Below are 26,865 nucleotides of genomic sequence, written 5' to 3' on the forward strand. Positions count from 1 at the left end.
ACTTGTTTCCTAGCTTCCTGATAGGTCACCTTTTGTTCAACCTTGTACTTTTGAAATCGTTTTTACCTACCTTCCAGAGTTTGCAAGGTTTTGAGTAGCCTTTACAATTTAGGCAGTGTGACATTTCTGCAGTCCAGTCTGTTTGTGTATGCACTTTGGAGTTGCAGTTTGAGCAGAATATGTCCCTTCAGCATATTTGAGAGTGTCCAAATTTTTGACACTTATATCATCTGATTGGATTGAGTACATAGAATCATATGCAGCAATCAAGATATCTGGCTCTGGCACATGATGGTAAGGTTAGCGTGCCAATTATAAGAATAATGTTTCTAGTGGGAACAATTTCACCATCTTTTTTGATCATTATTCATTTCCCTTGAATGACTTTTTCATCTTTTAATTCCCAAATTAGCTCGTCATCAGGTTCCACTCTGCAATTACTCTGTGAAACTATTTCAGGCACAAGAGGTAACCAGTATTATACTATTCCACCAAAAGTTGAAATCTTAAATTGAAACAACAAGCTGGTGGCTTGCTGTTTCAATGAGTAAATCTCCAGATCTGAAATGGTGAAAGATACTGATAGATTTAGATGAAAGAGGGTGTAAAATAAATAATGCTGGATATTTCTGTTGATGTTAATTTTTTCAGTCTCTTGGATTGAGATGGTCATGGTCTGTTTCATTTAGATCACAGTAAGACCAGGTGTAGGGTATCTCCCTCCCAACTTACTGGCTCCATCATGTGGAGGCAAGAGCAGTGACCAAGCAATAAGAAGTTAGTGATTGGTGTGTTATGAAAGTTGCTTCTATATACAATAAGAAAGGTGGCTTTCCTTACTTTTTTTTTTTTTTTTTAAGAAAGCATTCAAGAAAATGTATTCTTGTGATACATCGTCATGCAGCAAAATCTAATTCTTCTGGACTCATTTCTTCAGTGCTTTGCATCTTTCAGGTACGTGGGTGAGTGAGTGCACAGTTCAAAGTGGAACCTTCTTAAGATAACTGCCTTCACTTCCCTCCATTCAGAATTAATCATAAACTTGGCTGCATTTCATTGAATCCTCATCATAAACTTCCTGTAACAATGTAATATGTCACAATATATACTTAATGCAGAATGTTACTGTGGCCACCTATCAAATGCTAAACATAAAAGAACTTGCATGCTACTCCCATTTCTTCTGAAGTTCTTGGAAGGTACCTTGTACACAGATAATTATGAATTTCCATCAGATAAGTGCATCAAACATTACAAGAGACATAAGGACAATATGTAAAGAAACTGATAGGTATTCAATATGTGCACAATGAAATTTTCAACTTTATGTAAGGATAAGATCTTCATTTTAATGTATAGCTTACTTTTATAAAATAATACCAGGACTTTAATGACATGCTAAAGAACTTGCTTCTTACCCGGAAACCAAAATGTTGAGCCAAGCTCAGTTCCCTCAATTTTTCTTTTTGCAACCGTTTGAAAAACATTAGTTCTGTATATTCTTCTGTATCCTTAAGATCATCAGGAATGTCTTCTTCATCCTAAAGGGAAGTATTAACATTTATTTGATTTTATATGTATAAATACATACCTGACAAATTTCAGAAATCAGATTCATAAAATTTTTAATACAGACCTACTTTTCTACTGGTGCTCTGACATATGTTGATTAATAATGTCAGTTCAATGGGAAAATTGCATCATTACAAAATGCAATAAATTAAATTTTAAAACTATGTTGTGTGTGTGTGTGTGTGTGTGTTATTCAATTCCACAGCATTGGCTTTGGGGACTTTTTAATTAGAAAAAAAAAACGTTGTAACAGTAACATCTGTTTATAACCAAGCTCAAAAGGACTTGGCTGTTAATATATTTATAATTAAACAGATTAACTTTTAAAATATAAAACAGATGAACTTTTAAACTGAAATGAACTCATGTTTTATTTGACATGGATGATCTGAATTTTTTTCTGTTTGAAAATGTATTCACATTGTGCATTACTACAAGAAATAAGGATAGACATATATCCACATTATCCTATAATGATGGTAAGACAAGGTTCCATGAACACTGACTACCTAGCCCATTTTTTTATCTTCAATTTTCATAATGACAGAAACACCATCCATCAGAAGAGTTGTGAATTGCTTCTGAACTTTTCTGCATACAAAATGGAGGAATTATAATTATTCAAAGAGCAGAAAAGCAAGCCAAACCCAACTGGACAGAGAGTGATGTGTGCTCAACATGTACGAAAAATACCAATGTGTGCCTATGGATTTATTTTTTCTGTGAGCATTATTTATAAATAATTATATCAATCAAAATTACTCTATTCAGTTGGTGTCGGTACTGGAAAATTTTAAAAGAAATGTGTATTTAAAAAAAGCAGCAGAAAGTAAACAAAAATTCATTAAAAAGGAAACTTCCTGTAAAATCACAAGAGAGAGAAAGTTAACCATAAAGTTTCAGTGTGTGCACACAGGCACCCTGAATATATAACTGCCATAAAGATGCACAAAGCAGCAATGTCCATTTATAGTTAGAATATAAATATCACTGCATGAACATGTGAAGATCGAAGGAAAAAATATAACAAAAAATAGGCTTAAAGCAAACAAGTTGGTTGTTGTTATAAATATCAGGTCTTTCAAAAACAAAAAAGATACTGAATTACAGCACTTTCAAGTTCATAGTTTTAAGAATATTTCTATCTCTATCCTAGCCATAGAAGGTAATTATAATAATAGGTTGGGTTTAGAAAACCTACACATTCTAAAGCAAAAATCACTTTATCCATATGGACTGAACAGCAAGTTTAATGGACAATGCTTTGCCAGCATTAAACAGGACCAATGTATATATAATACCGTATTTCCCCATGTATAAGACGCACCTTTTTTTGAAAAATTTGGGGTCTAAAAACTGGGTGCGTCTTATACAGTGGCTGTAGATTTTTTTTTTACTTGCATTTTCTGCTTTTTCGCACTTGTTGTCTTTGCGCTCATTGTTTTGCCACGTTCTGCCCAGAAATAGCTCAGAAAAGATTTTTGTACAGTGCTGAATTCAAGTTAAAAGTGACCCAGTTTGCAAAAGTGAATGGAAATCGTGCTGCTGAACGTAAGTTTGGTCCTCCTCCTCCAACTGAGAAAACAATCCGAGACTGGCTAAGGGAAGAAGAAACCCTACTGAAAACGCCATGCAGAAGAAGGCCATGAGAGGCAAGTCAGCAAAATGGCCTGATTTAGAGAGGGAATTGAAGATATGGATTGAGGAGAAAAGGGCAATTGGAATTCCTGTGTCCACAAAGATGGTTCAGCATGAGGGAAGAAGAATTGCTGATGAAAAAGAAGTTACTGATTTCAAAGGCGGACACAATTGTTGCTTCAGGTTCATGAAACGGAATGGACTAAGCATGCGTACACGCACCAGACTTGCCCAAAAGATGCCTGAAAGCTATGAGCAGAAGGTCCTTTAATTTCATCGTTTTGTCATTCAATGTCGGAAGACACAATTTGAGTTGGGACAGATTGCAAATATGGACGAAGTCCCCCTTCAATTTGATGTCCCAAGTAACAGAACTGTTGATAAGAAGGGGGTGAAAACTGTAACTGTGAAGACAAGTGGACATGAAAAGAGCCATTATACAGTTGTTCTAGCTTGTTGTGCCGACGGAACCAAGCTGCCTCCTATGCTGATTTTCAAACGCAAAACAATGCCAAAAGAAGACATTCCTCGAGGAGTGATTGTCCACGTTCATGACAAGGGTTGGATAGATCAGGATGGGATGAAGATCTGGTTTGAGAAAGTTTGGAGCAGGAGACCAGGTGGGCTCTTATGCAAACCTGCCCTATTGGTGCTTGATCAGTTCAGGGCACACATAACAAAAAATACAAAGAAGATTGCTGCAGAGCAAAAAACAAAACTTGCCGTCATACCTGGAGGCTTGACATCCCAGCTCCAACCACTTGATGTCAGCATTAACAAACCCTTCAAAGCTGCCATGAGAGACGAATGGAACCAATGGATGAAGTCTTCTGGGGACAATTTGACACCAGCAGGAAGAGTGAAGAAACCAACTATAGGAGAAGTTTGTACCTGGGTGAAAAGATCCTCAGATAATATCCAGATTGAGATCGTTGTCAAATCATTTAAGAAGTGTGGCATTTCAAATGCCATAGATGGACCTGAGGACGAGCCAATATACGAAGACAGTGATTCGTCATCAGACACAGATGAAGAAAAGCTAATGGATGGGAGTTTTGACAGTGATGAGTTTTATGAATTTTATGATGAATAAAACTTGAGTTCAATAACTTTATGTAATACATTTTTTTTCAAATTTCGGCCACAAAATTAAGGTGCGTCTTATACATCGGGAAATACGGTATGTTCCAATTGGTAAAAACTACTGTTATTAGACATTACAGGAAAAAGAGATTACATGGTGATACAAATAAGGAATTAAGTAGGGTTGATAAAGCAGGTAACTTTTTGGATTTGTTAAAGTCATGGAATTAATCTATCATCAATATCAAGATTATTCATGACATGGTTTTTGGCATGAAAGTTACTAGGTTGAAGGCCTTGCTGAAATTATGCAGAGATTACAACTTTATCAATTCACACCTGCAACATTTATTGTTTGATATATTTAAGTTTAAACTGGGAAATATCAAAATAGTTACAAAGGAATTCATAAGTTTTAAATTTTTGAATAGTGTTTTACACAACATTAAATTAGAGAAGATTCTACACCACTTTAACTATGCATTACCATTAACTAGTTCAAGAATTAGATCCAGATTCAGCTTTGTTAAGCCTATTGGTCTAACAGTCTGTAATTATAAACAGGAAGCTATAAAGCTTAAAAGTGTAGAGCAGTGGTTCCCAACCTGTGCTCCACAGAGCCCTCCACTCAAGGAAAATAAAATAGCTAAAAATTGATTGAAATTAAAGAATTAGAAACATAAATTAGAAAACTAGAAATCACATTCTGAATAAAAATTTGCCAAGTTGAATTTTGTGCATTCTCTAGCAGATGACATTCAGTCATTTTGCTGCCATTAGTTTGTGATTTCTTGGAACTGTACATTCTGTTGCAAATAGGAATTGTCTTCTATAATGAATAATACGGGGCTTCTCCATAGAAATTGATTATAAAAAGGGATCCGCGGGTCAAAAAAGTTGGGAAACACTGGTGCAGAGAATGATGCCCTTTGCTTCTGCCATTTACCAGAATATCAATCTTATGTTGATATACACCATAAGCATATCATTACGGGAGACCTGAAAATTGTTCAACATGCAGAGCTAAGGAAATTGTTATCTTATGGTTTAAAATTAAGGCCATGTTTTAGGACTAGTGTTAAACAAATTTGTAAGCAAATTCGTATTAATCTGATACAATTCGGTCCAAAATTGGTATATAAATATAGTATACCTGTTGAGTTTTTCCACATGTGGATTTGCCTTGTATACGAGGCATTGGCTAAGCAGATTTATTGCAAGTTCAAATGGTGTGACAAGGCTATGATTTTTGATTTAAAGCTAATTAAACAGCAGTTATTAGATATACAATCTAGATTTATTATCACTACCATTGATAAGGCAGCCAACAACTATGGTATTATTTGTAAAAAAAAAAGTTTTATGCTGCTACTTTAGCTAAGGAGCTTAACAACAGTGCAACATACAGGAATGAGGAAACAAACAGTAATATTATCAGCAAGAGACTGGTTGCTATGAGTAAAAGGTTAAAACTTAATTACTCTAACACTAAATTTCCATACGTGCATTGGATCCCAAAATTTCATAATTCCCTGTCGCGTTTAGGTTTATAACTTCTTGCAGAGGTAGTTATGTAAAAATACCACATAAAAAGCTAGAATCTTTGTTAAAAATTGCATTGGAAAATGTGGGCGATTCTAAGATTATTTTAAATAATAGTATGGTATTGGATTACCTGAATACAAATTCAACAGATATTAGACATATCGGTACGCATGACTTTAAAAATCTTTTCATTAGTATATCACATGATGGTATTCAGTGAACATTATAATACATATAATAGGGTTATATCTTGTGATAAGTATTACTGGGACAATTTAATAAACGTATGTTTATTTAATTGCTATATCATCAATGGTAGTACTGTATATATAGTGTTCTTATTAAAGTTTAAGATTTAATTTCTAGTAAAGTGTATATGATTATTTCTTTATCACGTGCTACGTTAATGCTATTGTCATGTGGCAATTTGACATTATATGTGCATGAAATAATACTGGTCAATTGATTTAATGCTTCAATATTGGTCGATTTAATCTATTTTCTGGTATTTATTTATTAATGTTGTTTATTTATTTATAGGTATTTAAGTGTATATGGAACAGATTAACAAGTTAGCATTTGTGGGCTAACTTTAGCCTGGGGGCCTGTAAATGTAATGGTAATAATAAATGAAGTTAAAATATATATACTTATGGTATTAAGTAATTAAAATTTAAATTAAATTTTTCAAGTAAAACATTAAATAACATTCTTTCACCTGGTCATCTATCCGCTACTTCATCGAGGGCTTTGAGCGGATCGATAGCCAGACTAAAGGAATGACTCAATACCTACCCGTTTCTCTTATCCCTTTATCAGTTTTGCCAATTATTGATTTTGCAGTGATATTTTTGCACTTAATTTAATTTAATTTTGATTTATTTTTATGTTATTTTTAATTTTAAATTTAAATTTTTATTTTCAATTTAATTTTTAAAATTAAAATTTTTCAATCAGTGTCAGAAGCAGCAAACTGGTATAGGTGATACAAAGCCCAACGGGTAAGTATCTGAATAAATGGGAAAGGTTTTTACTTACTGTTACTTGTCCTGTGGTGGTCAGTCAGAAAGGGGGTTATTTCCACTTTCTGTTTGTTTTATTGGCTGATCGGTTTTTACTGTGCAATCGTGCCTATTGTGTGTTATGGTGTGAAGTCGATATTGCTGTAGGGCAATATATTTTGCAAGCCACGAGAGGGCTTATTTTTACGTTTGTCTGGGGGTTGAGGTCGGGGGGGGGGAGACCTTCCGAGTTGAAATGATGCGTTTTTATATATACAAGTATTGGAAAATATGTGGTGATTGATAAAGATGATGTTTTGATGCAAAGGATGATGTTCATATACGTTATTTAAATGAAATTGTTTTGCTATCCCCTGGACTGGGCCGGTATAGCTTTTCTAAGGCATAATGACTCTACTGTCCAAGGGGATAGCTATTTACATAATTACAGCCTCCTTCTAAGTGAATTTTTACCGTGTGTCTCTTTGTGTTATTTTGCATAAGGGTGTTTGTTTATAATGCTACTGGTGGTGTATTTCCGTTATTTGTGCTGCCAGTCTTGGTTTTCCTAAGTTTTCTAATTTTTAGAGGGGTGGGTTAGAATGTCTGATTTCACACGACAATCTAATTAAAGTCCTCTTATACTACTACCAAAAACATAAAAAAAATTTGAAATGCAATAAACAATACTGGCACGACATCATCAATCTCAACGTCAAAAACAACTGCGTACTAATGGGAAAAAACATTTATGTACAGACTAGAGGGATAGCCATGAGATCTTGCTGCTCTTACGCAATAGCCAACCTATACCTACACCACTTCGAAAGCAACATCCAAGAAGAAATCAACTTCTATAGATATATCGATGACGTCCTAGTCATCAACTACGATAACTTAGAAACATTAGCCCAGAAATCTACCCCACAGACCTAACCATTGAATGTAGCAACCTACAAGCATATTACCTCGACAGCCAAATCACTATCACCAAAGACAATATCGACACTAAACACTACAACAAAAGAGACTACTTCAGCTTCCCAGCAATAAAACTCATCCACTGGGATAGCAACATTGCTAAACACATCCAAGGAAACCAACATTAGAAACAACCAGATTACTAAACATATGCAATAATACAGATAATGCAACGGATGGAATTAAAACACTCTTAAAAACCCTCACCAAAAACAATATACCCACCAACTACAGCAGACATCATATTAAAGCGGCCATACATATGAACATCAAAATACACCAACCGAATGTCAGCCCATATAAAATTATTGAAAACACCTTAAAACATTGTTAAACCATCAGGAACTTACCGCAACTAAGTTGTCTAAATTACAATGCAAGATATATATTCCCCAATTTGATACCCAGATTTATTGCGCTCAGAAGAGGCTCGTCTTCTGACTGCACTACAATCCAACATTCTAAACTAACCCACCCCTCTAAAAATTATAAAACTTAGGAAAACCAAGACTGGCAGCACAAATAACGGAAATACACCACCAGTAGCATTATAAACAAACACCCTTATGCAAAATAACACAAAGAGACACACGGTAAAAATTCACTTAGAAGGAGGCTGTAATTATGTAAATAGCTATCTCCTTGGACAATACGGGTCGTTATGCCTTAGAAAAGCTAATTTCATGAAAATAACGTATATGAACATCATCCTTTGCATCAAAACATCATCTTTATCAATAATGACCACGTATTTTCCAATACTTGTATATATAAAATGCATCATTTCAACTCGGAAGGTTTTTCCCCCCAACCTCAATCCCCCCAGACAAACTTAAAAATAAACCCTCTCATGACTTGCAAAATATATTGCCCTACAGCAATATTGACTTCACACCATAACACACAATAGGCGCGACTGCGCAGTAAAAACCGATCACCAATAAAACAAACAGAAAGCAGGAATAACCCCCTTTCTGACTGACCACCACAGGACAAGTAACAGTAAGTAAAAACCTTTCCTGTTTATTCAGATACTTACCCGTTGGGCTTTGTATCACCTATACCAGTTTGCTGCTTCTGACACTATGATTGAAAATTTTTAATTTTAAAAATTAAATTGAAAATAAAAATATAAATAAAAAATAAAATTAAACTAAATTAAGTGCAAAAATATCACTGCAAAATCAATAATTGGCAAAACTGATAAAGGGATAACAGAAACGGGTAGGTATGAGACATTCCTTTAGTCTGGCTATCGATCCGCTCAAAGCCCCCCATGAAGTAGCGGATAGATGACCAGGTGAAAGAATGTTATTTAATGTTTTACTTGAAAAATTTTATTGAAATTTGCATTACTTAATACCATAAGTATATATATTTTAACTTCATTTATTATTACTATTACATTTACAGGGCCCCAGGCTAAAGTTAGCCCACAAATGCTAACTTGTTAACCTGTTCCATAAACACTTAAATACCTATAAATAAATAAACAACATTAATAAATAAATACCAGAAAATAGATTAAATTGACCAGTGTTAAAAATGTAAGTTTTTGGCTATCTGTAAGGCTAGCAGCTATTTTTACCAGTTTGCAGTTATTTTTCATATAATGTAATTTCAGATAACTTATAATAACATGACCTTATATCAACTCAAATAATGCTACTTTGCTTAATCTAATTGAAGCAAAGCTATTATATATACTTAATATTATTATATATACTATATTTAGATATCATAATATGGTTAGACTGGCATATAACTAGCAGAAACAGATAGCTTATGTTGTTATTGATGGCATATATTGAGAGGTGCTAGCCCCATGATGGCATGCCTTTTGATGTAAGCCTAATTCAATAATAACTGTTAAAATTTGGTATTTTTCTGTATTTTGGTATTTTAGATTTTGTATATATGGAATTATTATGATTTGGATTTTGTTTGACTTTGTTATATATAGAGACTAATAGGGTCCTTTTGTTGGTTACAGTTATTCACCTCCATTTTAAGCTATATCTAACAATTAAATATTTTTTTTTTTCTCAGGTACATGTAATGTTTAATCATCTCTGATTTTGTTATTTGTTTGTTATTTGGTTTTTAGGAGCATTAGAAACTAAGGCCATATTGCTCCGGGGATATGCGGTAGTCATTCCCTGACCTTTCCGCATCCTCCGTATTTGGTGGTGACGGGCTCAAACCCCGGTTTAATCAAGAAGCGTGTGCTACGCACTGCTGCTCCTTCCCACCTGGCTACGGAGGCACCTAATCATCTCTGATGGCATTAATCTGACCTGACTAGTATTTTTATCGGTTTTTTAAATAAGTGAATATAATATATATATACACACTTCTTACAGAATCACTTCACATCAAGCAAATTTCTGGACTTGTTCTTTCAAATTTGTAATGATGTGAGACTTTTCACTGATATGAAGTGTTGCCTTATATGCAAACAGCTAGCTGTTCAAAAATTCATGTTCAAGAATTGTTTCAAACGATTTGAGAATGCTGAGAATGTTACATGAATGGGATTCACATAAGGCTTGAACATTCTCAAGTCATTTGGAAGTACTACCAAATGATGTTTTGGCACCATCTATGGCAAAATAATCTCCAGAGACAATCAACTAAAGTTTTTCATGATTTCAACATTTAGGTCATGAACAGCAACTTCTGTCACAGACAAATATTAATTGGCATGTGGTTTAGTGATGTAGCTTGTTTCTTTAAATATATGATACCACTTTACTAGAATCATAATTATGTCTATCTATTTCATCCAAGATGATGTTTTGACATCACTGACGGCAAACCTCAATGCCACTCTCAATTTCACAAACTGCAAGACACACACACACATTCACTACCATTTTTGGTTTCTCATGAATTACAAGCTATGCAGATACAATGAGTATTGCACAACTCCAAGTTTCATGGACCCACAACAATAAGTGTGGGGTACCAACTGTTTTGTTTTCAAAATGCTTTATTTTTATCTTTATCCTAGTAGATCATCGTGTAAATTATCTTCAATAAGCATTAAGCTTTTATTAAGCTCTATCAATAAATATGATTCTAAATATCACTTGTTATCTCTTATCTTTTTATCATTAAATCCAACCTACATTTCAAACATGTGCCCAGTTAATGTGCAAAACACAGCAGCATTTAATACATTCAGTTACAAAATTATAAACATAAACTTATAAAGCTTAAAAGTGAATGATACAATATTTCATGATAGCAGAGTTCTATCAGAAAATAAGTCCAGCACTTAGGAAGAAAATACAAAGTCCTCGGTTTTTCTGTAGTCACACATAAAAAAAAAAAAACTAAAGACTTCATCAAATGTCATGGAAGGATGAAGAAGGCTTCACACAGGAATAACCCATCAACCAGACAGCCCTGTCCAAAGCATTTTAAATGTTGGGTTGTCACTGTGACAACATATTGCCTGGCCTCAAAATGATGGGATGGTAGCAAATGCAAAAATGGCTGTCGTGGAAGGCACTATTACAAACTAATAGTATATTTCTTTCTATTGTGAGAAGTTGCACTGTTTACTGTAGTTCAATTCTCAAACAGCTCACTGCAATAAATTAAAAGATCAATGCCAACAGAGAAAAGATTATATTCCTTGTAGCAAAACTTTAATTTTCTAAGGGTCTTTTCCATTAAAAATTCAGTAAAACTTTTAAAAAAGCATTCCATGAAACTTCTTCATTTACTTTGAAGACAAGTGCATAATTATAAATCTCCATTCCTACTGAAGCAATAAACTTATATAAAATAAGCTTTTATATGCCCCATTTTTAAAGGAAATAAAGATATTTCAAGGAAAACCTTTTTTTTTTTCTTAAAGAAGTTCAGTGATCTGAAGATGTTAAAATCATATACAGAATGGAAATTTAGGCATTAAATTTTTTTTCATATTTTTTAAAGTAGCAAGGCTTTTGTGGATTTATTGGATGATTGTTTTCTACATCAGCATGTTCGGGAGGCAACTAGAGGGAGTAATACTCTTGAGTTGATTATCAGTAGTGATTCTTCATGCATTAAGAATCTGCAGATAAATGAACCACTTGGTGGCAGTGATCACAGTGTGCTGAAGTGGGAGTTACTCAAAGAGGTAACTACCATTAGGGGTAAAGGGAAGGGGTATTGCTTTCGTAAAGGCGACTACAATGGACTGAGACAGTATTTAAATTCTATACAGTGGGATCAACTGATGATATTGCCAACAGCAAATTCAAAATGGGAAGCATTCAAAGAACTTATCGTGGAAGCTACTAGGCTTTACATACCAACTAAGAAATATTGTTCAAGGTTTAGGCCTAAATGGTTGTCAGATGAACTAATGAGGCATATGGCAGAGAAGAAAAATGCATGGGATACATACAAATTAACACGTGACACGGACGCCTATGATAGATACAAGTTGATCTGTAACCAAGTTACAAAGGAGGTTAGGCAGGCGAAGGCAGATTACGAGAGATCCTTGGCAAGGGATGCGAAGAAAAACAGCAAAGAGTTCTTTACTTATGTAAACTCTAGAAGGAAGGGGATGAATCAGATTGGTCCACTTGAGATCGATGGGTCAACTGTTGATGACCCTGCTCGGGTAGATAACAAACTAAATGAATATTTTGCATCGACATTCACACATGAGGAGTTATTCAGCGAGGGGAATGCCAGAGGTGTATTCAACTCTAGCAGTAAGCTAGAGAATCTTGTAATAACTGAGAGCAAAGTGGAGGAGAAATTGTTGAAGATAAACACAAGAAAGGCACCTGGGGTGGATGGGATCTATCCAGTTATATTAAAGGAGGCAGCAAAGGAGGTAAGCAAACCCTTAGCCATAATTATGAGAGCTTCCTTGGACTCAGGGGAGGTACCCATTGACTGGAGATGTGCAAATGTGACCCCAATTCACAAAGGGGGATCAAAGGCTGACACAAGTAATTATAGACCTGTGAGTTTAACTTCTGTTCCCGGAAAATTAATGGAGGCACTGGTGAAAGAAGCACTGCAGGATCATCTAGACAAGACTTCAGTTATAGCTAGGACACAGCATGGTTTTGTTAAGGGGAAGTCTTGCCTGACCAATTTGATTGGATACTATGATGCAGTCACAAAAGAACTGGATGCAGGGAATAACTTTGATATTATATACTTGGATCTTAGAAAGGCTTTTGATACTGTTGCACATGGAAGACTGCTGCACAAATTGGAGCAGTGTGGCATTGGAGGCAAGTTGCTGCTATGGATAAAGGGGTGGTTGAGGGGGAGAAGACAGAGAGTGGTAATCAATGGACACTGCTCATCGTGGACTAATGTTATTAGTGGAGTCCCTCAGGGTTCAGTATTGGGGCCTTTATTGTTTTCTGTATTTATAAATGATATTGATGATGGTATATCAGGCTTAATGTCCAAGTTTGCAGACGATACGAAGGTTGGCAGGGTTGTCAAGGACACTACTGACACTATGCTGCTGCAACAGGATTTGGAAAGGTTGAGCAGATGGGCTTCGAGGTGGCAAATGAAGTTTAACATTGACAAATGTAAAGTACTACATATGGGAAACAGCAACCCCAGAGCAACGTATCAACTCTGTGGTACTACACTGACAGTGGTAGAGAATGAAAGGGACCTGGGGGTGGTGGTGCAGGCAGATATGAAGTTCTCTGAGCAGTGCAGACGAGCTGCAAGAGTAGCTCATGGTGTATTGTCAATGATATATAGGAATTTTTCTAGCAGGGATAAGGAGGTGATTATTCCCTTGTATAAGGCAATGGTCAGGCCACACCTAGAGTACTGTATACAGGCCTGGAGGCCTCATTTCAGGAAGGATGTAGAGCTGCTGGAACGAGTACAGAGAAGGGCAACTAGATTGGTGAATGGGACAAAGGGGTTCTCTTACGAAGAAAGGCTTAAGTTTTGCAAATTACAGTGTCTGGAAACTAGGCACCAGCGGGGTGATCTGATAGAGGTGTACAAAGCCTTGAATGGTTTGAGCATGCTCAATGCTGATGGGATTCTTCCTCTAGCTGAGAAAAATCACCTGAGAGGGCATAAATTCAAATTGAGGAAAGACAGATGTAGGATAGATGTGCGGAAATTTGCCTTTAGCCAGCGGGTGGTTGGTGGGTGGAACAGACTTCCAACCCTTGTCGTGGAAGTTGATAGCCTAAATAAGTTTAAGGCTCAGCTGGACAGGTATTTCGAACGAACAGAGGGGTGAAGTGGAAGTGGTTATTTTTATTTATTTATGTTACTTTTTTTTTTTTTTTTTTTTTTTTTTTGGCTGATGCTGCATAAGCTTGCTTTCTTGCATCAAATGCCTCTACTAATGCTAATGCTAATGCTAAAAGCTAAGCATATGACCAACGAAAAAAACAAAACACCATCACTATAAAATTTCAATTAACAAGGTTAATATACTTACAGATACTGAATCTATTCTATCACTCAATGACTCATCTTCATCTATGCTACTAGTTCTAGAACCATAGTATGGACTTTCCACATCATCTGTTTCTGACATAAATACTGGAGGCACGTGAGATACCAAAAATGTGCTGGACTGCTGAAGAGGATGGCGATTTACATGTCGACGAGGCTGGATGGTAAAAAAGTAGATAGGAACAGTTCTATGATTTAATATAATCTTTCCTAGTCAGTTACAACATAGTGCAATGTCACATTCTTTAAATATAAATATTCATTTTTAATGTTTTATTCACAGCTCACTGAAAAATAAAATTTAACCCATTGGCAGAATGATGCAAACAAGTTCTTTAGGTGGAAAATATTTATTCCGTATCATTTAAATTATTATAGTGCTATAATTTATGAATACTTCTCATTCATTTTGTTACCCTGGTCATTAATATACTAGTGAACAAAAGTTAAGGTTTAAACAACAAAAAAAAACAAGAAGGTATAACAATACATTTATTTATGATATCAACAAGTATGAACTTGTTGATGTATCAACGAACAGGGAATCCCAAATGTTATCCGGCTGTTCGGAAGAAGATGCCTTATGTTGTACCTCATATATCAGCCTTCAATGCTGACAATCAGTGCGACCCTGGTGGATGAAGAATTTGAATATGGAAAGTATAATATGTACATAAAGGGAACACAAAATAGGAGGGAGGGGAAGAATAATCCACATTTGTTGTTTTAACCTGTTTTTCTTGTTCACTATCAATATGTACATCCAAACAATGCACCTCCATGATTAGCACAACTCAGAACATTCATAACCTTCCACAGCTTGCTAAGCATATCCATCAACAGGGTGTCTATACCCACCAACTCTTCCAATGTAGTCAGCAGATTTAGCATTAGTAGTGGCAAATGTTGGAAGAAAGCAAGCTTATACAGCATCAGCAAAAAAAAAAAACAACTCCCATTTCAACTATTCATTCCTTCCAACAGTTTGTCCAGATCTTTCTTGAATTTATTTAAACTATCAACTTCCACAACAACAACAACAGCACGAAGTTTGTCCCAGCAATCAACCACCCGCTGGCTAACGGCAAAATTCCGTGACATATTCTGCAACTGTCCTTCCTCAGTTTGAATTTGTGATCCTTGCTCAGACCACACACACACACACACACACACACACACACACACACACACACACACACACACACACACACACACACACACACACGAGTGTGTGTGGTCTGAGCAAGAGGAACAATCCCATCAGCATTGGGCTTGCTCAATCTATTCAAAGCCTCACAGGTGCCTAGTCTCCAGATGCTGCAATTTGCAGATCATCTGGGTCAAAAGTTTATCTGAGATGATCCATCAAATTTCAAAATTCCATCTACTCCTGATCACCAGCTAACCTCACTTTGTATCAATAATATCTTCTAGTGCATTGTGATAATGGCTGAAATATAATTAATTAGATAAGCTGTCAACTGCTTCTGAATTTTTTATTTATGAAAATGGAAAAAAAACTATTTCAAAGCAAATGCCCAATATATTTCTACACTGGTGTGCAAAATTTAAGGGCCAGTCAGGTTTTCACCTGTAGCTTCTCATAGGAGTGGCCTGGATATGGGAAAAGCATACCAAAAGAACCTCGTGAGGTACAGAATTGATGAAGGAAACAACACCGACACAACAATGGAAACAAAACGGTACAGAGGGACTTTATTCAAAAATGGCAACATAGCATTGGCTGCCATGATACAGATGCATCACTGCCAAAGATGGAACAAAGGGAAGAGGTGGTCCTCAGTAGGAGATATGGCCACCCCACCCCTAATGTCGATGCAGGCTTTGCACTGCCTTTCCATATTTAGGTCAACGTTGTTGATAAGTTCTTGCAGTAACATCGTCCATTCCTCTGTCAGCGCCATCTTCAGCTGGTGAAGATTTTCTGGTGGGTGCAGACGTGCCACTAGGTGTCTCCCCAGAGCATCCCATAAGTGTTCGATAGGATTTAGATCAGCGGAACGGGCAGGCCAATCCATATGAACAATGTCCTCGCTTTCCAAAAGCATATCAAAGGTGCAGTGCAATGGGGTGTGGCGTTATCATCCATAAACATGAACTCTGGGCCAATGGCACCTCGGAACAGATGCACATGGGGAAGGATTACCTTAGTACAGTAGAGTGCACCGGTTACAGTAGAGCCTATGAGTTGTGTATGTCCATCCAAGATAATGCCTCCCCAGACGAGAACACCTCAACCACCATATCGATCCCTTTCAGTGATGTTTGCAGGGTGATACCATGTGCCAACCTCTCGCCAGATTAGCTGACATCCAGAATTGCTGCTGAGACTAAATCTACTCTCATCAGTAAAGAATGATGAGAGTAGATTTAGCTTAAGTAAAGATTTTATGGTTGTAACCTTTAGAAATAGTGTTGGTCCTTAAGTTTTGCACACCAGTGTAAGTCTATTATTAATTTATAGAATTAAAATAAGACTACAGAAAGGATAAAAAATAAAGCTTACATACCTTTCTGGCACTATTTAAATTTGGTGGTTTACCAGGAACAGGAAGTCCAGCTTTATAAAGCTTTGCAAAATACTTCTGCACACGGCTTGCAACCTAAATTTAAATATATTAAAATGCATGACTCTCTCTCTCTAGGCATTGTTATTAAAATAAATTTTTTATTTTAATTTAAAGCATGTAATAAAATTCAAAATTTGCAAGTTTTAAGCCAAAGAATAATAGCAATAAAAAGTTAATATAACTAACAATCTTTTTCAGCTTTGCAATTTAGTTTGCTATACACTATTTGAATATTATTATAATGCATGAAATTCTAAAAATAAAATCTTATGTCATTACTTCTTGGAGGCATACAGCATATGACAGAAATTGCTAATGTTCAAATTAAAAAAAAAAAAAAAGAAAAGAAAAATGTCTCCTTGATTAAGTCAAACAAACACTCTTTAATTTGTTTAAATACATTTATTTATTAGGTAGTTTTTTTTTTTTTTAAATAAATGTCCACTTCAGCTCAAATGCATGCTTCAGAATTAGGAAGAACGTAATCACATTTTGGCAAAGGATTCTCTTCCAGAAAGCATACTTGTCTAGATTTGTGATCAGTTCCATGGTTACAAAGTGAACTGCTTCAATATCAGCTGTTCATTTTATGAATTTTAATCTATATTGTTTGATAACTGGTTTTTTTATTGATGAAAAAAGTAAACTCAATCTAGAAGAGTTTCATTGCTTGTTTGAGTCTCTTTTAAACTTAAAGTTGTCATTCACTGACTGTCTACAAAATTGGGTGGACAGAAGAATGTATAGTGACACAAAAACACCAAACTAAAATTTGGAGTTTTTTTTTTTTTTTTTTGATGAAGAGGCAGAGGAGCCAAGATGAGGGATTGTCTGTTCAACTACTGAGTTATTACTTCAGAGGAATTTTGATTGTTACCAACAACTGCTTTATATATTGTGAATTAAAAGACTGATTAACATGAAGAAATTTTCCCTTTTTTTTTTTTATTTCTTTACACTTTATGTTTTCCTGTGGAGTTTCACTAGTCAGCTTTTCTGTCAGCATGACTATTAATGAGAATTGATTACCATTGTACAGACAAGATTTAGTAAGTCAAATTCAGACAAGATTGGGGAATGAGAGTGTAAAGATAATGACTATTGTTGTCATGCAGACTGGAAAGTGAAACATGTGCCATTTTTAGTAAAAGGAGGGTATGGTGTTCTAAAATTTGTTCAGTAGGTTTTCCTTACTTGTGTACATCAGTTTGTGTTTTCCATAAGGAGTTGTGATACCTATAATACAAAATGATGACTTCAAGGTCAGGGTGAAGGTAATCTGGTAGGCAGAAATTTTATTTTGAACAAAAATACCCCTCCTTTCCCAAATACACATTGTTGGAAATAGTTTTGGAGGCAGAAACAGATCAGTGCACGGATGATAGCCAAATGGTAGTGGACATCATCATTATAATTTTCTCAAAATCCTATGCAGTTTCATTACAGAACTTTGTCCATTATTTTTATTCATTTGGGCCTTCAAGGCTGTCATTTCATTGTTGGGAAAGTATATGGAACTAAATAATCTGATGCTGCTGATTTCCCTATATCCATTTGTTCAGTAGGGTCAGTTTCTGGGACCAATGCCAATGTTCACTCAAAATCAGTACAATGAGACTTTGTGGGACTGATGTTTGATTCATGATATTGTGATCGTCATTTTTACTATTTGGCCTTGTTGTCATGGTTCAGGTGGTGTAAGTATGGATTAAGTAATCTGCCATAGATCAGATTACTTAAGGGTGGTAGCTGTATCATCTATTTAGCTTCTTTGTAGCTTCAATGTTTGTTATTATAAAATTAGCCTGGCATGTTTGTATTATAAAGAGAGGGTGCTTTGTCATTGTCAGGTTCTGAATTGTGCTTCTCTTACATATTTTGTAAAATTAATTAAATGGTAATATAAAGTATTTAGGTAAAATAAATAGGTATAATCTACCAATTTCTTTTAGAGAAAATTATCAGCTATGCTGTTTGCATATTTTTGTTCTAAGAACTGGTAAATATACAGCAGATACATACTAATTTAAGTAACAGCAGTTTAAACGTTTCCAGAGTGTAACTGCCACTATGGCTAACTATATTTAGAACTGGTGTTTGAAAGTTTGAACTGATACTCAACATACAGGGTGATTCAAAAAGAATTTAACACTTTTAAAAATTTATTACTCAGTAACTAGGATATATATGAACATTTAGTCAAAACCAATTTGTAAAGGAACTATCACAGTTATTTCTATAATCTTACAAATGCTCACCACGTGCCTCTCATCACACAGCACATATCAATCCAGTAGTCTAATTCGTCTCAGACTCTTTGTAGCATATTACCATCAATGGTTGAAACAGCAGCTACAATGCATTCCTTCATTTCCCTTAAGGCTGTGAGGAAGAGGTGGCATAAAGACAAGGTTCTTGACGTATCCACACAAGAAAAAGCTGGTGTGATATCTGGGGATCTGGGTGGCTACTGTTCCAGAGGCAGGCAATTTTTTGAACAGAATACCCAATCCAGCACTGTGTAAGAAGGTGTTTTCTTTCTGATTGTTTTATGTCGTTGATGAGGAAGTGCTTAGCTTAGGTAGGGTGTTTATCCCCTCCATCCTGCTGTTTTAAAATCGGGAACTCATTTTACGATTTTAAAACAGCAGCAAGTGGGATGAAAAACACCCAAGGCATATCAACCTAGAAGGAAAGTGGGTGGAAAAACAGTGAGTGGTACCTGCCAATCACTGCTTTGTTCCTGTCCATTTGTTGAAATATGGACTAGTACTCAAGATGTGGAGTTTTACCCCAGAAGTAAATGTTATGACCTGGTGGAGGTTTGGTGTATCGTACACAGAATGAGCTTTGCACTGGAGTCGTGGAACCAAGTTTAGCTAACTCAAACACACAAAATTCTTTCTCCTGTTGTGTCAACATGATGAAAATTGGGGTGGCTCCTTTGGTGGCAGAAATATGTACAACTCTCAAGTGCCGAAATCTGGAAGAAAACTGAGAAATGTAAGGGTAACTCTATAATTTGGTGCATACTATATGTTCATATATAACCTAGTTAGCATTAGCAAACAGGCTGTGATCTTCAGGTTGCCTATCACTATGTATTTTTCTCTAATAATGACTGACAGACTGATTTAAAATAATAAATTTATTAAAATAAATTAAAAATACATAAGATATAAGTTAAATTTGATATAAAACTGATATAAATAAAAGCAAGGTATTCAAGGGGTGGTGACGTGCATTCTGTAACCTCTCCTACCCAAATGTCAACCTCACCTTCTCGCGGCAACCGAGTCACAGTGGTATAACTGTCCCATCACATACGGAGGAAATGCTGTACCTGAAGCTTGTCTAGAGGCTATAAGGTGGCAGTCCCACCACTAGACTTACCTCGCAAAAAGCTGGTAACCTATCCAGAGGATATTCCAAATACTTGAAATAAGCTTAAAAAAGAAAAAAAACTGGACAGATCAAGGATAGCAACCTGGGCAATGGATACAGGACTACGATTAAGGACATTAAAGTAGCAATTTGGAATGTTAGAGGAATAAATCATAAATTGGATGAATTGACCATGGAATTAGAAAATAGAATATTGGCATAGCAGTCAATTACCAAAACAAAAAAGAACAAAGGATCCAAAGGGTAACATCATAATGATATACTCTGTGGGCATCATCAGGAGTTGCTGTTATTATAAAGAAAGAATGGAAAAACAATATATTACACTACTCTTGGATATCAACCAGAATACTGTAATTAAGACTAAAAATTCTATCATATTCTATATGATAGAATAGATGCCAATAACAATCATTGGCATCTACACACCAGTAGAAGGCAACACTGATGAAACCATAGAATTTTATGACGAATTACAAGAGATCATAGACCAAACTAACAAAAATGAATGCCTCATACTAGCAAGAGATTTTAATGCAACAGTTGGTGCTCAATAAAAAAAAAAAATCATATCAATCAATATCAAACTTATATTGATATAAGTTTGATATTCATTGATAGAAGGTGAACCCGTGGTCAACAATAATGGAAGATGCTTGATAAACTTCTGCATTTTTAATAAACTTAAAATTACGAATACTTTTTTCAGACCCAAGAATATCCATAAATTCACATGGGAAGCAAGAAACAGTCTATAACAGAATATATTATCATTAATGAAAATTTAAATAACAAAATTAGAGACACTAGAGTATTCAGAGGTAGTGAAATTGACAGTGTTCACTACCTACTAGAAAGCACCTTCAAAATAAAAACAAATTATCTTAAAAAAAGAAAAAAATACCAACAAAAATTACTAAGAAATTAAAAATACATTTGTTAGAAGACGAAAGCACCAAATTCCTGAAATTCCTGTTTTGAGAACAAGTGGTATTTCTCCATTTGTTCTCAAAACCTGTGCTTCTGAACTTACTCCTGTTCTTTGCCACCTTTTTTCACTTTCTTATTCAAAAGGTGTTTTTCCTTCTTGCTTAGAAATTTGCTCATATCCAACCAGTTCCTAAAAAGGGTGACAAATCCCTCCCATCCAATTATCGTCCCATTGCAATTATTTCTACTCTTTCTAAAGTAATGGAGAAATCAATTAACCGCCAACTCTTAAACTACCTAGAAACCTTCCGTCTGATCAACAATTGCCAGTATGGATTCCGTCAGTGTCGATCCACTGGTGATATTCTGGCTTATGTTACCCATTTATGGACTAATTCAATGAAAAAGTTCGGTGAAACATGAGTAGTTCCTCTAGACATCTCAAAGGCTTTCAATCGTGTTTGGCATAAAGGTCTTCTAACAAAGATTCCGTCTTATGGTTTGCCAACTGTTTTTTGTAATTGGTTATCCAGTTTTCTCTCTGATTGCTCACTGAGGGTGATGGTAGATGGCTCTCTGTCTTCTAACTTCTCCACTAATGCCGGTGTCCCCCAAGGCTCAGTTCTTTCCCCCACTCTTTTCCTCTTGTATATTAATGACCTTCTTCCATTGACTGGAAATCCTATCCATAGTTTTGCCAATGATAGCACATTGCATTCCATTTTGAGAAACCTTGCCCTGCTCAATCAGCTTCAACTTCTCAAAAATCTGTTAACAATTCCTTAAATGGTGATCTTCAGGTAATTCTCCAGTGGGGCACAGACAACTTAGTTGATTTCAATCCTTCTAAAACTCAGCCTTGTCTTATATTTCGCAAAAAGGATTCTTCTGCTCCTATGCTTATCTTTGGTGACACTCCGATTTCTAGGCAAAATGATATCTCTTTTGGGGATTACCCTGACTTCTAATCTCTCTTGGCCAAGAAAATTACAAATATTGCTTCCTCTGCATCTAAAAAACTTGGTTTTCTCTTTCGCTCTTGGCGTTACTTTTCTTCCAAACAGCTGCTCACTCTGTACAAATCGCAAATCTGCCCTACCATGGAATATTGTTCCCACATCTGGGGTGGTGCCCCCAAAATCTCTCTCAGGCTTCTTGATTCCATTCAGAAGAGGGCAGTTAGGTTAATTAATGATTCATCTCTAACAGAGTCTCTCCACTCACTGTCTCATAGACGTACTATTTCTGCTGCATGCCTCTTCTACAGATATTTCCATGGGCACTGTTCTTCTGAATTGGCTTCTATAATTCCAGCTTTCTCTTTCAAAACAGTCCGAACACATGCTACCACCAGCCAAAATCCATTTACTGTCCACCTTCAAACTCACAGAACCAACTTTTCATCTTCCTCGTTTATTCATTCAACTGCCATTTTCTGGAACAACCTTTCTTCATAAGTATTTCCTGATAATTACAGTCTACAGAAGTTCAAGTCCAATGTCAACAAATATCTTTCGTCTTCCCAACCTCCAACCCAAGCACGGTACTAAGTACTATAGGTTCTAATACCACTCGTGTTTGGAGTCTACATAAAAAAATGAAAGTCGATTGAAAGATAAACTCAAATCAGATGAGAGTGATAATGTTGAGGAAATCTGGTCAAACATGAAAAAATCAATTCTGGGAACCACTGAAGAAAGTCTTGGATAAAAACCTATAAAAAATAAAAACTGGCTAAGAACTTGTAATGAAGAATTGAAACAAACAATCAGTGAGGGAAAAAAAAGCCTATAAACTGTTCCTACAAACTAAAGACCTACATCTACACATAAAATATAAAAAGCTTACAGCAGAAGTCAGAAAACTAACCAGAAGAATGCGACGAGATGACTGGGATAAATTTGTTAAATCCTTAGAACGTGATATCAAGGGCCTAGAGAGAGAAGAGGTTTGAAAATTTTTAAGAAATTTCAACTAGACACAAATGATCAAATAAAAACCAACTCCATCACTCAAGCAGAATGGAAGCAACACTATTCCAAACTATGGTATAACCTTGGCACTAGGGAATTGGAAGATGAATCTGTGGTAACTGAAGATGAAGAAAATATAACAACAGAAGAACTTCAATTAATATTACAAAATTAGAAAACTGAAAAGGCCCAGATATAGACAATTTGAATGTCATTATCATCATCAGCCATTTTCAATCCACTGCAGGATGAAGGTCTCTCCAGCAACTTTCCAGTTCCTTCTGTTTTGTGCAATGGCCATCCATTTGCTACCCACAAACTCATGAATTTCATCTGTCCATCTCCGTCATTGTCTTCCAGGTTTTCTTCTAGCTCCTCTTGGGTATCATTCAGTTATTTTCTTAGTCCATCTGTCACCTTGTCTTCGAGCTATGTGTCCTGCCCAAGACCATTTTAGTTCTTCAGTTTTTTGAGTTTGCTGCCTAATCCATGTGTTTCTCTTCTTATCTATAACAGTCTTATTCCCTATATAATTCGTTCCTTTCTTCGTTGTGTAGTTCTCAGCTTCTCTTCCATTCTTTTGGTGAGTGCCCAAGTTTCACTTCCAGTCATGGTGGGGAGTATACGTTGGTTCATTTTTTTACATTTCAGACAAATTGGGATATTGCTCTTCAGTATGTGACTATATGTGACTGAATGCTATCCAGCCAAAATTTATTCTTCTCTTGACTTCCAGCCATTTATCATAATTACAGAGCTAATGACTTGTCCCAGATAAGCATATGAGTCCACCTTTTAAATTACTGCTCCTTCAATCGTTATATCCCTTTTTGTGGCATACTTGTTCATCATTACTTTTGTTTTAGCCATATTAATCGTTAGTCCAAAATCCTTACTAACTCTGCATAACTGATTAAGATTTTCCTCTAAATCTTTGGGATCGTGGCTTATGACCACAATGTCATCTGCAAATCATAAATGATTTGGGTAATCTCCATTCACACTGGTCGCAGAAAGGAGTCAGTCTAATCTTCTGAAAGTTTCTTCAAGGGCAGCAGTAAACAACTTCGGAGATATTGTGTCTCCTTGTCGAACTCCTTTCTCAATTTTAAATTTACTACTGTCTTTGTCTAGTCTAATAAAGGAGATAGCATTCTCATATATTTTCTTCAAAATCATAATATATGGGGTATCTATGCTTTGTCTTTCCAGTGCCCGAAACATTGCCTTATGCTGTATGGAATCAAATGCCTTTTCATAAACCAAATGCCAGGCATAATGGTATTTTATATTCATTTTCTTTCTCCGTTAGCTGTGATATTATGTGAAGGTGATCCACCTTTTCTAATGCATTTTGTGACAAGTCTTGCCAGTTTTTGTGTCATGGCTCTTCCTCCCAATTTTAACAACTCTACGGTAACTTCATCTTCCCCCTGGGGCTTTCTGATTTTTCATTTTCTTCAATGCACATGCTACCTCATCAGGAAAGATATCGGTTAGGTCCTATGTGTTACTATTTGTGATCCACCTTCCCCACTGCTGGCATCATCCCCTCGCTCCTTGTACACTTCTCTATAGTAATCTTCTGCTAATTGAATTATGCCTTCTCTGCTATTTACAAGTACACCATCGCTATTCTTCAGTTTCAGTATCATTTGTCTTTCTGTGTTACTGCTCATGGCTGCTGATTTAAGTCCTTTGTTTTCCCTTAATGCTTTTTCAACTTTTCTTGTGTTAAATCTTCTTATGTCCTCTCTGAGTCTCTTTCTAATGGCTTTGCATAACTCAGTGTACTCAATTTTCTCCTTGTCAGTGTTTATCTTGCTCTTCATTTGTCATCTTTGGTTCATCATGACAAGTGTTTCTTGATTAATTTTTTCTTATTTGGATTTCTTTTTTCCTATAGGTTTCTTGAGCTTTATCACTTTCAGAAAGTTGTAATATTCCTCGTCGATATCGTGGTCCTGAGCAGTCTGCAGAAGCTCAAACTTGTTCTTAAGTTCCAGTACATACTGCTTTTTCTCCTCTTCTGTTATCTCAAAGCCCTTTGTATTATTTACTCGTGTCAGTTTTTTTCCTTTCTTTTCTTGACATCTATATATCAAGTGTGCATCTTACCATTCTGTGAACACTTCCAACATTTACCTTGTTCAGGATGGAAACATCATTCACAATATATCTTCTGTTAGTGAGGATGAAGTCGATTTCATTAGTTGTTAATCCATTTGGGCTCTTTCATGTCGACTTTCTGTTCACCCTTTACTTGAAAAAAAAAAGTGTTCAACCCTTGCAATTCTGCAAATTCCACAAGTCTTTCACCAATTTTAAAATTTCCTATAGTTCCCCTTTCTGCACTGTTTTGTCTCTTTCCAACCTTAGCATTGAAGTCCCCTATAATGATAGCGTAGTGTGTTTTCTTCTCATCTAGAAGACTCTCAATTTCAGTGCACATTTTCATGGCTTGATGTTGGTGCATAAATCATTATAACCTTTAGCTTGTACTTGTTAGAAATCCTGAGTAGTAGTCTTGACACCCTTGGTGATGTACTTTTGAATTCCAAAATGTTGTTTTTTATATCTATGGGCACAAAAGGTGATATAGTTGTACACGTTGGCACTAATGATATCAAGAGTAGGAGACCGGCAGAATTACTTAACAAGTACAGGTCACTGTTGAAAAAAAGCCATGAATTAGGGTTGAATTTGAAAGTGTCTGCACTTCTGCACAGACACGATAGGAGGGAGTATATGATGAGAGCCTTGTCAATCAATTCAGCCCTGGAAAGATTGTGCAAGGCTCAAGGGGGAGAATTTTTTTACAGCCTGGACTGTGCTTGTTAACAGGAGAGACTGCTTCTACAGGGATGGGATACACTTAAATAGAAAGGGTGCAAGAATATTTGCTGATGCTATCGAGGCAGTGTTAGGTGAGTCAGAAAACTGCTAGCTTGGGGGGGATACAAGGACTAAAAGATTAACAGTAGCCACTGGCAGAGGTGAAAGTGATTCTTGAACTGCTTCTATTGGAATGAGCAGAAGCCTGGAAAACAAGATACAGGATATTTCAGAGATTGCTGGGAGTCATTGCAGTACAAGTAAACACATGAGTTGTGTTAGGGTAGCTAAGAATAGAAACAGGTGCATGTATACTTACGTGTACACCAATGCTAGGAGTTTGGTAAATAAATTTGATGAATTTGAGGTATTGATGAAAGCATCAAAGGCGGATATTGTTGGGATATCAGAGATGTGGTGTCACACAGATATAAGGAATGCAGAACTGGAATTTGGGGAGTACAACGTCTACAGAAAGGATAGATAGGAAGGGAGGAGGGGTTATGCTATTAGTTAAGAAACACATAAAATCCAAGGAAGTGAAGCCAGTTGACATCGCTGGACAGTGCAGTGTCGAGTCAGTTTGGTGTGACATAAGCATTGGGAGATCAAAATTGAGAGTAGGAGTGTGCTATAGGCCTAATGACTCTGATGAGTATAATAAGAAACTGTACAGGGAAATAGAGTGGGCCAGTAAATCAGAGAGTTTTATAATGGGGGATTTTAATTTCCCAGATATTGACTGGAATTTGTGGGTTGGTCACTCACACACTAGCAAGGCTTTTGTGGATTTATTGGATGATTTTTTCTACATCAGCATGTTCGGGAGTAATACTCTTGATT

General features: G+C 35.9%; 1 protein-coding gene across 1 annotated transcript in view; it reads right to left on the minus strand.

Annotated features, from left to right (window-relative positions):
* Positions 1-26,865, minus strand: part of Atac1 (Ada2a-containing complex component 1) — a 91,974-nt gene that overhangs the window by 30,443 nt on the left and 34,666 nt on the right. The window contains exons 5-7 of the mRNA XM_090371139.1: positions 16,820-16,912; positions 14,272-14,445; positions 1,419-1,541 (exon numbers count right to left, since the gene is read on the minus strand). Of these exons, the coding sequence (XP_090227265.1) occupies positions 1,419-1,541; positions 14,272-14,445; positions 16,820-16,912 (390 nt within the window). The remainder of the gene's footprint in view (positions 1-1,418; positions 1,542-14,271; positions 14,446-16,819; positions 16,913-26,865) is intronic.

Source organism: Mastigoproctus giganteus, chromosome 4 (assembly GCF_048544385.1).
Source record: "Mastigoproctus giganteus isolate SK-2022 chromosome 4, ASM4854438v1, whole genome shotgun sequence".
Classification (NCBI taxonomy): domain Eukaryota; kingdom Metazoa; phylum Arthropoda; class Arachnida; order Uropygi; family Thelyphonidae; genus Mastigoproctus; species Mastigoproctus giganteus.